General features: G+C 39.1%; 1 protein-coding gene across 1 annotated transcript in view; it reads left to right on the plus strand.

Moving 5' to 3' along the window:
* Positions 1–8,341: 8,341 nt before the first annotated feature.
* KCNH8 (potassium voltage-gated channel subfamily H member 8) overlaps positions 8,342–14,759 on the plus strand; it is a gene marked incomplete at both ends in the record, with an annotated part of 170,818 nt that continues 164,400 nt past the window's right edge. Inside the window, one exon of the mRNA XM_079302228.1 lies at positions 8,342–8,417. Coding sequence (XP_079158354.1) covers positions 8,342–8,417 — 76 coding nt within the window. The remainder of the gene's footprint in view (positions 8,418–14,759) is intronic.

Here is a 14,759-nt window from a genome sequence, read left to right on the forward strand (position 1 = left end):
AATAAGGGAGTAAGATATATGTTTTTCTCCTAAGGGTGAAAACAGGGTAGTTTGTTTAATTTATTTGTGAAAATTTGTAGTATCTTCTAGGCAGAGAAACGTTACTTCTGGCTCCTGAAGTATCTACTGGTTCTTCTGTTTAAATGGCCTCATGAGAAGAACAACTAATGAAACTCTTATTAAGATGGGAAAGAAGTTGATGAGTTGGAGAAGATTAAAAAGCAAATCAATCAGTATTAAGGCTGATCTGTTACAGCCTTGACGGATCAAGTTAGACTCTTCTTCCTTAATTACTTGCAGTTTAACTGTTGTCTTCTGAAGAACTTGTTATGTAGAAGTAAGATTTACTGCAAAACAAAAGGTGGTGGAGGATTTCTTGTTTTTTAGGGGTTTTCAATTTATTTTTAAACAATCATGCTATTAAGTGAGAAGAAAATTCAGTTATCACTGGTAAAATAGAAAAGCCATGCAATCTGAACTATAGCTAACAAAAGTTTTATCTAAAAATCTCTGGAAAATGGCACCTTTCTTATATTTCTGAAAGGAAGATGTATGTATTGCAGTATCTTTACCAATTTTACCTAGTCTAGTTGATACAAGGATTCTTGAAAAAAGTCTGACCCACTTAAAATATTTTTAAAATCAGTACTTATTTTTTTCCTCACTCTTTCTCCACTTAGGAAAATGTATTATTACATTCAGTGGCCTGACAAATTTATTATTGCTTCAACTAACTCTTGGCAAAGCATTTGATCTTGGTGAGTCTGTACTTAGACTAATAAATCATCTTGGAGTTTTTGAAGCTCATTTACACTTTATAGACAGGTGTTTTTGAATTTTAGTAATATATTTTAGAGTTAAACACTTTTTTCTAACAATCTGGGAATTTTCTTAAGCTATTGCTTATGGCATTTTAATGATACATCAAATACACTTTTTTTTTTTTTTTGTCTCTGTGATCATTGTATTTATAATCTTCTATGGCAAAGATTAAAGACCTCAAGATACCTTTAAAGTACATGTCAATTAAGGTCACTCACTACATGTGTTGAAGTAGAAGGTACATTTGACCTGCCATAAGCATTAATCCTGAAACATTTCTGTGTAAAACAATGCTAAAAGAATTAACTTCATATTGTCCAGTTATTGTTATTATGGAAGGTGCTACAAAATACGCTGATTATACTTATGTATGGGGACACCTTTCGTTTTCCCTGTTGGGAGTTTTCTGAAGCAAAACTTAGTATCTGACTTCAATTTATTGCTGTTGACTTCTGCAAAACTTGCCAATTGCACCTTACAGAAAGTGTGCTATTACTGTTAACACCCAAACAAGCCATATAATTGGGTGGTATTCATATTTACCATCAAAACCCCTAAATATCAGAGAATTTTCACTCATGTCTCTCTAGGAGGATTGTTTTGGTAGGTAAATTAGATGTCAAGTCTAATTTATATATTAATATAAAGGTCTATTAAAGGTGCATACATCACAGCACTAATTTCTGTGTATGATATGAAGTGATTAGAAATACTTGCACATTATGAGCTTGGAATTTGCCTGTGCTTTTAACTAGTTTTAGACATTATTCTTATATTTTAATATGAGATTTTTACTTTTTAAAATGAGAAAAGAAGGAATAAGACCCAGTAATGCCACCCAAGCCTTTTATTAATGAATCCTCTGTCAAGGCAATTGACCTGAAAAAACTGAAGAGGACATCTAGTGAAGTACCATTCTGTTTCCTTTTGAGTGTTCTGTGTCTTGGTAGTCTTTCGTGACTTGCAGTGATTTATAACAAACAGTGTTGCTTCCACTTCCTGCTCTCTTGTCACTTCATGGATGGCCACCAGAGTCTTAATTCACATCAGCACCACAACATTGCTAGGGACCAGCATAGCTGTACTGCTTAATTCTTCCAACATTATCTGTGGTGCTTTGCAAGTCAGAAATATTAATAAAGCAAAACCATCTGGCGTGTCTCATCCTGCTCTTTATTGCACCAGTGCAAGTCAGGAAAAATATGGCTGAGTCATGCAAGTTATTTTTGGTGATGTGGAAGAAGCTTAAGTACAATATAAATTGTGCTCAAAAAATACTGGGTAAGGAACAGAAGAAATTATTTTAGACTGATCTGGTTTAAGGATTTCAAAATAAGTGAACTTGTGAAGGAATTTGTTGTCTTTAGAGCTGCATTTCAATAATGGTATTTAGAATGTGATCATCAAATTTAGATAGCTATTTCTCAGTGTTCAGGGGATATCTGTGTGGAAGCATGGTAGCACAATTTCTAATTAACTTGGAGGGATCTGTGGGAGGAATCACTTTTTACACCTGTATGTAGGAAGATGATGCTTAAGGCTTAAGAGAAAATCCCATATCAAGATCTGTGCTTGTGATCATTCTGCATTCAAAGCATCCTTCTGTGTCTCTTATACAATCAGTATCATCTCTTAAACTCCTGGACCGAGTTGTCCTTTGTTTTCTCTCTTGCCTTGCAAATAATTCTAGTGTTTTACTCTTTGAATTCAAGCAGATCAATGGTAATGGATTGCACTTTATAATGAAATTATTTTAAACTCCAGATCATAAATAAGTGAAGTTCTTATATTACTATAAAGAATATTATCAACAACTATTTTGATATTCACTAAGTGAATCCATTCTTTTTTAAAAAAAATAATTTGGAACAAAATTAACATTCCTCACTAGCAGGTGAACTGACTTTTTTGAGGTGTAAAGTAATCTAAAACATATTTAATATCAGCACTGCCTCTAATGCCACAGTGAGGGCAAAAGGCTTATGATGTTTTTTATAACCAGGAAATACAAAATAAGCCATTACAATGTCCCAGTCTCTTCTGAATTCAACTTTCTATTTATCTTTATTTTACTGCAACAATTTTAAGAAAAAAAAAATCTGTTCTTATTTAGTTAACTATAAGGCTCATCACCAGAATTGTAGTGTAGCTATTTTATTTTACTTTTTATTTAATATTAGTAGCATTAATTTTGAGGGTTTTGGCTTTAGTTTGCTGTGAGTTTTGGTTTTGTTTTCTGATAAAAACCAAACTCCACTCAAAATAGATATTGTTTATTCAGCTGTGGATGCTAATCTTGTGCATTGAGGTACATTTCTTCTTTATGCAGTACATCTTTCCAATAGACAATGATTAATTTTTCCCCACATGATGGTGCTCAATTAATGTCAGAGCAATTGAGAGTCATTTTAATTCCTTGTTTGAAATGTGGTTCAATATCTTTCTGTATGCTATCCAATCTCATCAATTGCAACTGCTAATTTGTTTCTAGCTTTATCAGAGGTTTTTGTGAAATTTTGTTTTTATGTGAACATTAATCATATCCACAAAATCCTTGGAGTGAGAATTATTATTCTGCTTTTATAGATAGGAAAGGAAAACAAATTTCATAATCTTATAAATTTTGAGATCTGATAGTCTATTCACCATTGAACCATTTTTTTTTTTTTTTAACAGAGCTACCTTTAGGTCTTAATTCATTTTCTGCTTTGTAGGAAATGAGAGACAGCATCTTCTCTCTTTGTAAATCTGATGGACACATGAAACCTGAGTGCACCTGAGTGCATGAAGAGCTTTCTAACCATACAAAATAATCAATATTCTATAAATCATTAATCTAATTAGTTGAGTAATATTTATAATGAAATTAAACCTTATCCATGATTACCTACATATTTCAAAAGGAAACAAAAGCATAAATTGCAGCCTAATATGGTGATGATATCAGTATAATTAGAACGTTGTGCACGTACCACAGTGCTTTTTCAGTACATTAGTGAATGGCATGTCTCTGAACATCAGGTTTGCATCCGTTAACACCAGCACTAAAAAAAAATAAGGCTTTTGCCAAAATGTTTCATGTCTGCTAGGAGCAGAGGAAAAACAAGATTTGAATCCTTAACTTTAAACTGCCATCATGTATGGATTCTGCTGTTTGTTTGCCACTTCTTCCAGTTTATAGGAACTTAGTCTCCTCCTGAGCCAGAGGTGCTGACTTTGCACTTAAACTTCAACCCAAACTGTCCCTAGTTAGTCACAGTTTTAATTATGCAGCTTTATTCTTGAAAAGTTCTGCTGTTGGCTTATGCACAACAAAAGGCAGGGGCCAGCATTTCTTGAAGCACAACAATAATTTATTAGGATAATAGTCTTAACATGCACTACTTCAGACTAAATTAACCTGTTGATGGCAGAGGAACAGAAGGTTGCCATTCTTTGCCAATTGCTAGTATTTTCAGGCTTTTTCATAATTCCTTTTTCTTCCACTGGATGCCAAGATTAACAAACAAATAAGTGGGTGGCAATTTCAAACACAAAATTAAGCTGCAGGCAGTCCTTGTTAATTTGATTTTCACTATCTGCTTTAATTTGCATAACTGTAGCAGGTAAGTTGAGGTCAAATAGCTATTCCAGGGAAGCAACTCCTAACTTCTTGCTTTATGAGGTAATGCATGATATTGTGGGATATTAATAACAAAATTTGGGAAAAGTTCTGTTGGTTAAATCATAAATGAAGAAAAGTTATGAGCAAAAATGCTGCAGCATCCTGCTTCTTGCATATATTCTGTGCAAAACTCTGCCCATGCCCACATTTCTGGGTAACAAGCAATAACATAGATTATACTGTGCCTCACAACATAATGTGGGATGTTGAATGCTCAAGTAGTTGTGGATAAGTAGGGGGAAATTTATGGCTGAGATTTTATTTATATACTGTTGAATAATTTGAAGTGCCAAACCTTATTTTCTTAGATACTCCTTCTGGTCTAAACTGCAAGGCCCTGAGTAAACTTAATTTGCAATCTCTGGATGTTAATGGCATCCTGAAGAGTAGCAGCAGTGCTATTAGTCCTTTATTTCTCAGCTTTGGTACTGTTCATCTGTAACTCTTATCTACATACTTTTGTATATATTTATGATTTTGAATTCAACAAAATGCTCCATAGTTAAAAAGACAGGAATATGGGGGGTGAGATATTTACTTAAATTGGATATAAATTCATACACAAAAATCAAAGTTAGAATCCAGAATCCAGGTATTAGAAATTAATCCAGCAAAAATGAAAGCTGATTTCTTGAAACAAGATAAACATTGCCTGGGTTTGTATTTTAACTTTCCTCAAGCACTGGGAAAAAAAAAAAAAAAAAAAAAGTCTATTCAGAGTCCCAAATTTGCTTTCTATTTACAGCTTAAAAATATTTTTCCACCACTTGACTGCAAACTTTCAGCTGCTTCTTTTACCTCCCCTTTACATATGCTCAGTTCTTGTCTGCTTTTCTGCTTTTCTTAACTATTTTTCTTTGCTCACTGAAATTCCAGCCTGTTAAATTTGTCAGCTTTGAGCAACTTTAAGCTTCTGTGTTTTGCAGTTAACTCTCTCAAGTACCAATTTCTATTAGAGAGGATTACTCTTATGAGTGAAAGTCTCTAGAATATGCTAAATACAAGTGCAAAATAGGATACTGCACTTCAATTTCTCATCTTTTGGATTGTGGGTTTCCTTAGGTACATTATTTTTGTAGTATGTTTTATTAGCTACTTCAGAGATATTTGGATGGTTGCTTTGTGATACATAGAGCACAAGCATAATTTTCAGTAGCTCAACTGTTACTAATTGTTTTTTATATTACTATACTGTGCAATATATATACAGTACTATATACATAAATATAAATATATACAGTACTATACAGGTACATAGCCATTTCCATAACCAATTTATAACAGTCTGGCATAATTGTGGGCACCTGTGAAGAACAGCAAACTTCCTTCCTCTTTCCTCAAATTCTCAGAGATAAAGAGGCTTTCAGCATGTTCTCCTTATAAAGAATTTGATATCCTTCTCTTGTGTATCAGCAGAATTCCTTGTTGTTAGAGCTGTTAGAGTTGGTAGAGCTTTCACATCCCCCTAACCAGTGGTGAATTTCAATAACTAATTTGTGTTCCCCCCTATCAACATGGAACATGCCATGTAACTCCTTTGGCACTTATCCATCCTTTCTGAGGTGTGTGTTTGCAGAACTGTTTGGCATTCTTTGTCCCAGTTGAGTCCTAAGGCTTTATTAAAACATTTTTTGTCTCATGATTAAGAAATTTCCATGGGCTCTTAATAAAGCTCTAAACTTGGTGAAGCTGTTATGTCACACAGCCCTCAAAACACTATGATTATAGCTCAGACTTGGTGTGGCCATTTATGGGCTTGCAGACTTATCAGATAAGTTGACTCCCCTGGAAAATTGTGTCTTTCCCCTTTTGTAATGACCAAAATTGCGAAATACATTTATATGTCTAAATGTATCTATGGGTTTGCTTCCCCTGACTGCTTGTTGTAAGATTAAGAGTGTATTCCTTTCTCCCTCACTGCATCACTACTTAAATGGTGTTTGGGCAGGCCACAGAAAAAAAATGCAAACTGAAACACAATTGCAGCACACAGGCTACAACATAGGCAAGTCTTTTGTCAGGTTTAAAAGGTTTGGATTTATCTTAACAGCCTCTGTTACTGAGCACTTTGCCAGTAGTGAAAACCTGATCATGCTTGTGAGGGTTTTCCAGGTATTGAAACAGGACTTTCTCTATTTCACTTGAGAGTACATGTACCATCAAATCCAACTAGCCAGAGACTAAATGGAAAACTATCCATAGAAATTAATTTTGTCTCTCTGCTTATATTGAATTAGAAGATGAGAGAAAAATAATGAAAATTAAAATTTGATGGCATTTAGTATTTAAAATAGTGTATTTTAAGGACAAAGCTGTTGCTTATAAACTTTAAGGACATGGCTGATAGGAATTTGAAGATTATCAGGTAGCAACAAACTGATAGTACTTTGAGATCTTGGAGACTTCCAAAGTCTTGGAGACTTCTGTGCAGGCAGTCTCTCAGTTCATGTGCTACTTCTGAAAACTGATCTGGCAGCTCTATATCAAATAGCTTTTTGTAAAAGGCTTTTAGTACAAGGGCAACTGGACAGATTCATGATCTCAGCAAAACATTGTTGCATTTTTCAGAGCCAAGGTGAGGTTACCATGGTTAGGCTTTATATTGTGCCAGAAACCCTGAGTATCAGCATTTTCTGAGGTTCTGGGCATTTTTTACATTTCATTATCTATTGTAAAGAAAGACCCCTTTTTCTCTTTTGTGATCTCTCTCAGTGCTGCTATGCTAAAAAGTGGGATTCAAAATCTTCTAACCATCTGGAGAAAGACAGAATCCTAAATAAACAGGAATAGCAAAAAATATAAACAGTAGTACTGCAAAATAGCAAGAACCCAACAGGCTTTCTCTGCGCAGTGACTTTGTAGATTAGAGAGTGTACTCCCACTTCTTCTCTCTAGGGTCTTTTAATCCTGAAAGAACATGGGGAAATTTTGCCATGCTGCTACAGTAAGTGAAATGACTGTACTATGGAGAGATATCTGTCGGCATTTAAAGGGCCACAATACCAGTCTGAGCAGGTTACTCATTTGAGCTTGGAATGCCTCTTTTTTATTGTTACATATTTATTTATTTGACTTTACACATTAGACCCTCTGGGCTAGGAGATGTATTAATTCTCTCTCTGGCTGGCAGAAAAAGAATGAATTCAGGAATTTTTCAGGGAAGAATGTTGAAAGAATGTTACAACAATCACAGAAAAGTACCTATTCCTTAAATAAATTAATTAGCCTCAACATGCAAATAATGCCTGGGGCCACACAACTGGTGGAGCACTATCCGTGTCCCAGTCTCACTCTCCAATGAGCACCTCCAGAGGCATTTGCTATCCATCTAGGGTGTTTCTCCTTTCAGCAAAGTAAGAGCCCCTGCGATATTGTTGTGAGTTTGGGACCCTTCTCAAGTGCTATTCCCGAAATGTGTCTGAGCCGGCCGGGGGCGGGGGAGGCTCCGCAGCCCCCAGGGGCCGCCGGTCCCCGCGCTGCCCCGCCCCACTCGGCTCGGCTACAGGTGGATAAAGGTGGCTCTTCCCCAGCTCCCTGCTCCCCTCCAGCCCGTCCTCTCTCACGGCGGCTCTCCGCAGGCGCTCCCCTCCCTTTGGCCTCGGAGGGGCCCGGGAGGGGCAGCGGGCGCTGCCGGCCGGGGGCGCGGCTCCGCTCCTGGAGCGCTGAGCGGGGCCGGGGCTGACGAGCGGGGGGCTCCCGGCGCCGGAGGCGGCGCGGCGGCATCCCCATCCTCCTTCTCCTCCCAGTCCCTCCGCCTCCTCCCTCTCTGCCTTCCCCCGGGCGCCCTCTGCACTTTCTTCTCGAACCACCCTCGTAGACAAACTTTGATGGGGAACCTCGCACCTCGCTGGAAAAATGCCGGTTATGAAAGGATTATTGGCACCCCAGAACACCTTCCTCGACACCATCGCCACCCGGTTTGACGGCACACGTGAGTGCGGGCTGGGGCTCCGGGCTCCCGGAGGAGGGGATGCACGGGGGGCATCGTACACACGGTGGGAGCTTCCTCTTCCCTCCCCTCCGCCCCTCGGGGTTTCCCTGGTACCAGAAGCCGGCAGTGAGGAGGGGGAGGCGAGGGAACTCCCGACCTTTCCCGCTCTCCTGCCTGGCTTCTCCACAGCTTTGCAGGCGATGAGGGCGCCAGGTCCCCTCCTTCTTCGCTCCTCTGTGCGGAGGCTCCGAATGGGCTGAAGCCCGGCTCCCTGCAGGAAAGTTGTGAGCTGGGCTGGGGCTTCCCCGGCACCCCGGGCAGCCAAGAGACCGCCAAGGAAAGGCACGCTTAGAGCCTGGGCAGGGCTCTGTAGGAGCTTTGGGGACTTTTTTTCCTTAAGTACCCCCAGCCTTGAGAGGCTACGAAATCTCCCTGAAAGCTGAATTTCTGTAAATCGGGCTCAGCAGCGACAGCAGTGTTGCAGGGCGTTGCTGGAGGCAGGCAGGGACCGAGGGCCCCTCGGCGGTGGTTCTGGAACAGTGGTGGCCCGGCTGCAGCTCCACGGGCAGGTCCCGGTGCAGCACCGCGGACAGGTCCCGGTGCAGCACCACGGACAGGTCCCGGCTGCAGCTCCACGGGCAGGTCCCGGCTGCAGCACCGCGGGCAGGTCCCGGCTGCAGCTCCACGGGCAGGTCCCGGCTGCAGCTCCGCGGGCAGGTCCCGGCTGCAGCTCCGCGGGCAGGTCCCGGTGCAGCACCACGGACAGGTCCCGGTGCAGCACCACGGACAGGTCCCGGCCGGGCGCTGCCTTCCCCGGCACGGCTGACGGGAACCCCCGCCGGACCTGGGGGAGGAGAACCTCCCCGTACCTTGACTTTTGTTACTTCTTTAACGGGGCGTGAGCATAAGAAAACAAATAAAAGGAGTAGGGCGCTAGCAGATTTGGGCCAAAATGGACTGCCTTCCCTTTAATTCTCTTTTGAGAAATCTAGACATCAATAGTGCAGAATAAAAAAACTCAGATCTGAGTTGCTGTTAGCTATTTCTTGACTGAAAATATTGCTATCTAATTGGTTTGATATCTTCTTGATTGAGTATTGGCATTCCCTCTATGGTTCAATTACTGTGTGATTAAGATAACTGAACTGTGATTACTGAATCAGTAAGTTGTAAAATGTCAAGAAAATGATGCAGTCACGGAGATCAATTGCAGAGAAGCAGAGAACTGCATTAGAACTGCTCTGCTACTCTGAGGATACACAGATAATTATGATCCAGGGCTGTGTGTAACTGATACTTCACTATAAAGCAATCTCTCATAAGACTACTTAGATGTACCTTTAAATTCCTTTAACTACAGAACTCGAAGTCCTTTCCCCCCATCCTCCAACATTTTATTTCTACAAAGCGTATGGGTACTATTGACTGCGTATTGAAGCATGAGGCTCTTATTAGAGTTTTGTTGCTGATACTGCCATTTGCCAGAAAAGCTGTTCTTCCCTTCTTTGTGCTCAGGACCCTCCCCCTTCACAATGGTTTCCTTTCAAAGGCTGGAGCACACAGCCTGTGAGCTGTACACACAAATACTTCACGTATTCTATACTGCTCTTCAAAGATTCAATTTAGCAAGCAACATTGGTGATGACATCCAGGTCTCTTATTAAATAAAACACCATAAAAATGTTGAAACCCTATCTTCTCAGCGACACCAACAGGAAAGTGTGGTAGAAAGCTTATTTCTTAGCTGGATTCTATACCCAAATTGAGCTACCTTTTTAAACTAATAATTTTACTGACCTTCATGAAGTGAAGGACTGACCTTTTCTTGAACAGAAAACGGACCCCACGTCTTACACTGAAATTTAGTGCTAACAAGTAATCTACTTTTTCCTGGGATATAATTGAAAAAGAATGTAATTAGGTGTGTAAGTTCACCAGAAAGTACAGCACATTATCTATTTATTATACTCAGTGAAATATTTCTTTTCAGTTAGTTTTCCAGAATTTGGCTTAAATATTGAACAGGTGTATTCTAAAAGTAGTCATTGTATGATTACTGGCACATGAAATATTTCAGGACGTTCACATGGAAAGATGTTTTACGAACTACATCGACTTATATCTAGAAAAACTTTGCAGGATGATGCTATTCCATGGAAAACTGCTGGCACGTCTCTTAATATACAGAATAACATAACATCTCCTTTAGAGTGTTAAAGAGATGAATCAACTTCATGTCATCTGAAACAAAGTTTCAGAAATAGAAAGTATTTTAGTCCAGAAACAGCTCATCTGCTTTGCTGCATTGGAACAGCTAAATGTAAATATAAAACTAATACTTCTTTAACTGGCCAAAAAAAAAAAAAAAAAAAAAAACAACAAAAAAAAAACCCCAAAAAAGAAAAAAAATCAGATACCGAAGCACAATTCTTCAAAATGTCTATATATATCTGACAAGTATATACATATCAAGTAGAAAAATTAAAACAGAATTATTTTTAATTTAAATTGCCTGTGTTGCTGGTGTTCCTGGGCTTGCTCAGGTGGATAAAACTAAAACTAATACCCATGTACCCATGGCTAATCCTTGGAGGAATCAGTCCTATGTCTTACTAGTTTTACAGGTGATATATTCCGTGGAAAGGGTAGGAAAGAGTAGGACTGATTCATAGCACTGGACCTGAGTTTCACAAACTTTGACCTCCCATATGATGATATTTAAATGTTAAAATACTGTCTCGTGTCCAATGTCCTTTTTTTTTTTTCCCCCTCCTGTTGTTTTAATATAGTCTGTAGTTAACAGACCTCTTTTCAGTTTAAGCCTCTGGGAAGGATATATTATGTTGTCATCAGTGATAGACTAATCCACCAATGCATCTTTAATCCAGAAGAGGGATAATTCTAATTCCGGGCAAAAGTGCAAGAAGGGATTCCAGATAATAGAAATATGCTTTGCTTTGCACGGAATTTTCAAAATTTCATTGACTGAACTTTTTATACTATTGCAGTTATTTATGTCTAATTAGCAGCTATAAGCAACACTATGAAATGCTGCATATCTCAAAAATATATATAACAAGTTCTCGGTGGGTGCTTCAGCTGCTCAGAATTCTCCCAGCAGGTTTTTTTGGGTTTTATGTTTTTTGGTTTTTTGGGTTTTTTTGCAGGTTTTTTTTTTTTGTTGTTTGTTACACATAAGTACTCTTTACATATAAAACCAATATTATGTGCTAAAGAAAGCAATTAAATTATTTTGGGTTTGCTATTAGCTGTGCAGGAGATTACAGAGGTCTGCAAATTTCCCACTACCTGTGTTGCATGTGTGGAAGAGCAGCAATAAAGGTTTGCTTCTCTGGATTTCCATGGCAGAACTCTTTGCTCTGCCCATGCACTGTTGTACTGACACCTTCTTCCAACTCAAAAATATCTTTTGTGTTCCTGACATATTAATTTAAGTTAATGGTTTCTCACAATGAAACCTTCCCCTTCCCCCATCCAAACTGTAAGCACCAAGTTATCCAAAGACTTTTTGCCCCCTCTGTTAACAATGTGTTTATTGCCTGTGTGGAAATAAAAAACCAAAAACCCATAAGCATTTTCAAATGAGTGGCTTGTGGTTTAGGGGTTTTAGTTGGTTTAGTTTTGTTTTACTTTTTAGATTTTCAAGACAAAATAGCATTTTCAAGTGTGGAAAGATTTCAAATATAAAACTATAATTAACCCCACCACCAAATATTATGAAATTGAATGTCTGAAGTGAGTTATTTCACTTCAAGCTTTTGAATGGAAAATCTGCATATTGTTACTTCTTAACCCTATTTAGATTAGACAAAGCATTCCAAAAGTTGCATGGTAGGAAATTATTTTCTATTGTTTTCAAATATATATAGATATATATATATACACACACACTTACATAAATATTCTGCATGAACAATTTATTTATTTAAATAGATTCAATATACACCAAGGTGGTTGTTTCTGAAAATTTGTGAGACTTTCTCAGGTAGCAAAGTGAACAGAGATTCAGCAAACACCCTTCTAAATTTGTATTTTAAAAAGGACAACAATTTTGTGTATGGTTATACTATGAAATGACAGCTGAAATTCTATAATTATCTCCTGTCATGTGATCAGATTTCAAATTAAGTGTGTATTTCACATTCTTATTGATAATTTTACACTGTCTGTCTCACCTGAAGATTGAACTTAGTAAATTCCTTCTTGCTCAGTGTCAATGGTGATAATTTAATTCTCCATTTGCTGAACAACTTCTACGTTAAAATATATTTTCAAATTAAAAGCCTGTTCTTTGCAAAGGATCTTTGCACCTAAGAAGCAATTTTCAAAACTGTTTTCTTCTTTCCTGATAAAATGGAATCAGTTTTCTGATTGTTTTAGTTACCCTTAAGGTATGACTGAAAGGTACCTGATGAGAGTATACAGATTTAAGCAGACCAAATGTGATGTCAGCACACTTCTGCTGGCACTGTGGGCAGAACCAGTTGTCTTTTTTGCATCATTGTCAGTTGGTATAGAGCTGAAAGCCTTTGTATACAGTGATATTTCCAGATTGCAGGGTCAGATTCCTCCCCCACTTTTTCCCAGCTACCCCCAGCACTTGCTTTTCTGTCTCATAAACAAACTGGTGATGTCTGCTAGGTTGAGCCAATGAACTAACACTTTCTGCAACTTTGTTGTCAGATTCTGTCTCATTCAGGATGAATCCTGTCCTCTCTACATCAGTCAATGTGCTGCTTAACAGAACCACAGAAACTCCAAAAGCAGAAAATGCTTTCTTGGCTGCCTGGGGGTTCTCCCTCAAACAGGCTCAAGGAATTACAGCATCATCTGATGTAAGGAAGCAACAACCGAGTTTCCAGGGGAAGAAAGCTTTTGATCAGACTCCAGGGTCAGAATGGTCCACCTCACAAAGACAAAATATGCTCCAAGTACGGACTGGGAGCAGAGTGGATGGAAAGCTGTCCATCAGAAAAGTACCTTTGGGTGCTGGTGACAGCTGGCTGAACATGAGCCAGTGTGTGTGCCCAGGTGGCCAAGAAGGCCACTGGCATCCTGGCCTGGATCAGGAATCATGGGGACAGTAGGACTAGGGCAGTGATCATAGCTCCATTCATGGCAGTGATGAGGCTGCACCTTGAGCACAGTGTCCGGTTCTGGGTCTCTCAATTCAGGAAGGAGATTGAGGTGCTGGAGTGGGTACACAGCAGGACAATGAAGCTGGTGAAGGGTCTGAAGAGAATGTCATATGAAGAGCAGCTGAGGGAGCTGGGGTTGTTTAACCTGGAGAAAATGAGGCTCAGGGGAGACTTTATCACTCTTTACAGCTGCCTGAAAAGAGGCTGTAGCCAGATGAGGATTGGTCTCTTCTCCCAGGCAACCAGTGACAGGATGAGAGGACACAGTCTCAAGCTGCCCTAGGGGGAGTTTAGGTTGGACATTAGGAAGAAATTCTTCACTATCCCTTGAGATGTGTAACAAAAGACTGGACATGGCACTTGGTGTAAACATGGTGGTGTTCAGCCATAAGCTGGACTCGATGATCTCAGAGGTCTTTTCCAACTGAGTTGATTCTGCAATTCTCTAAAATCCTGTGACCAAGGAAGGGTGACTCAAACTGTGATAAGCATTGATCAAAGTCAAAGAGACTTCAAAGCAGTGACAGTGGAAAATCTGGTGGTGTGTCAAACTCTCCTTCTGAAGGAATAAGAGCAGGGAAGCTGGTCTAGCTCTTTGTTGCAGATGATGAAGTGAATTGACCAGAGGGCCAATTCTATTGCTGCTCCTGTGTTAATACAGAATTGCTTAGTGCTTTTACTCGTATCCTTGAGCAAGTAAATAATGTGGTGTTGTGAATTAATAATATGTCACTGGAAAAACATACAGTCAAGATTGGAAAGAATATATTGCCTGTTCTCAGCTCAGGGTCCCAAAAAAGCAGACCTCGCTTCTCTCTACTTTTTTCTGTAAGATATGGCCAGCACTGCATCTTGCTGTAGCTCCATTACTGAAAAAGGCAAATATGATTTTTAATATAAACCAGGGATTGGATGTTGTGTTGTGTAATGGTAACTTCCTGCAAAGAACAGCAACACACAACTTGTGTTGTGTTGTTGCTCTTTGCTGGAAGTAACCAAATGGCTGGATTAGGCAGCTACCTGGAAAATCTTTTCCTCTTCTTCTGAGTATGTAGAACTTCATAATTTAAGGTGAGTGCATCTGGCTATCTTTGCTTTCAGCTGTAGTAACTTTTTATTCTAACTTGAGGGGAAATTGGACCTGAAAGATAGAATTGGAAGGATTTCAAAGGCATTTTAAGAC

This window comes from Erithacus rubecula (assembly GCF_903797595.1).
Source record: "Erithacus rubecula genome assembly, chromosome: 3".
In the NCBI taxonomy this organism is placed as follows: domain Eukaryota; kingdom Metazoa; phylum Chordata; class Aves; order Passeriformes; family Muscicapidae; genus Erithacus; species Erithacus rubecula.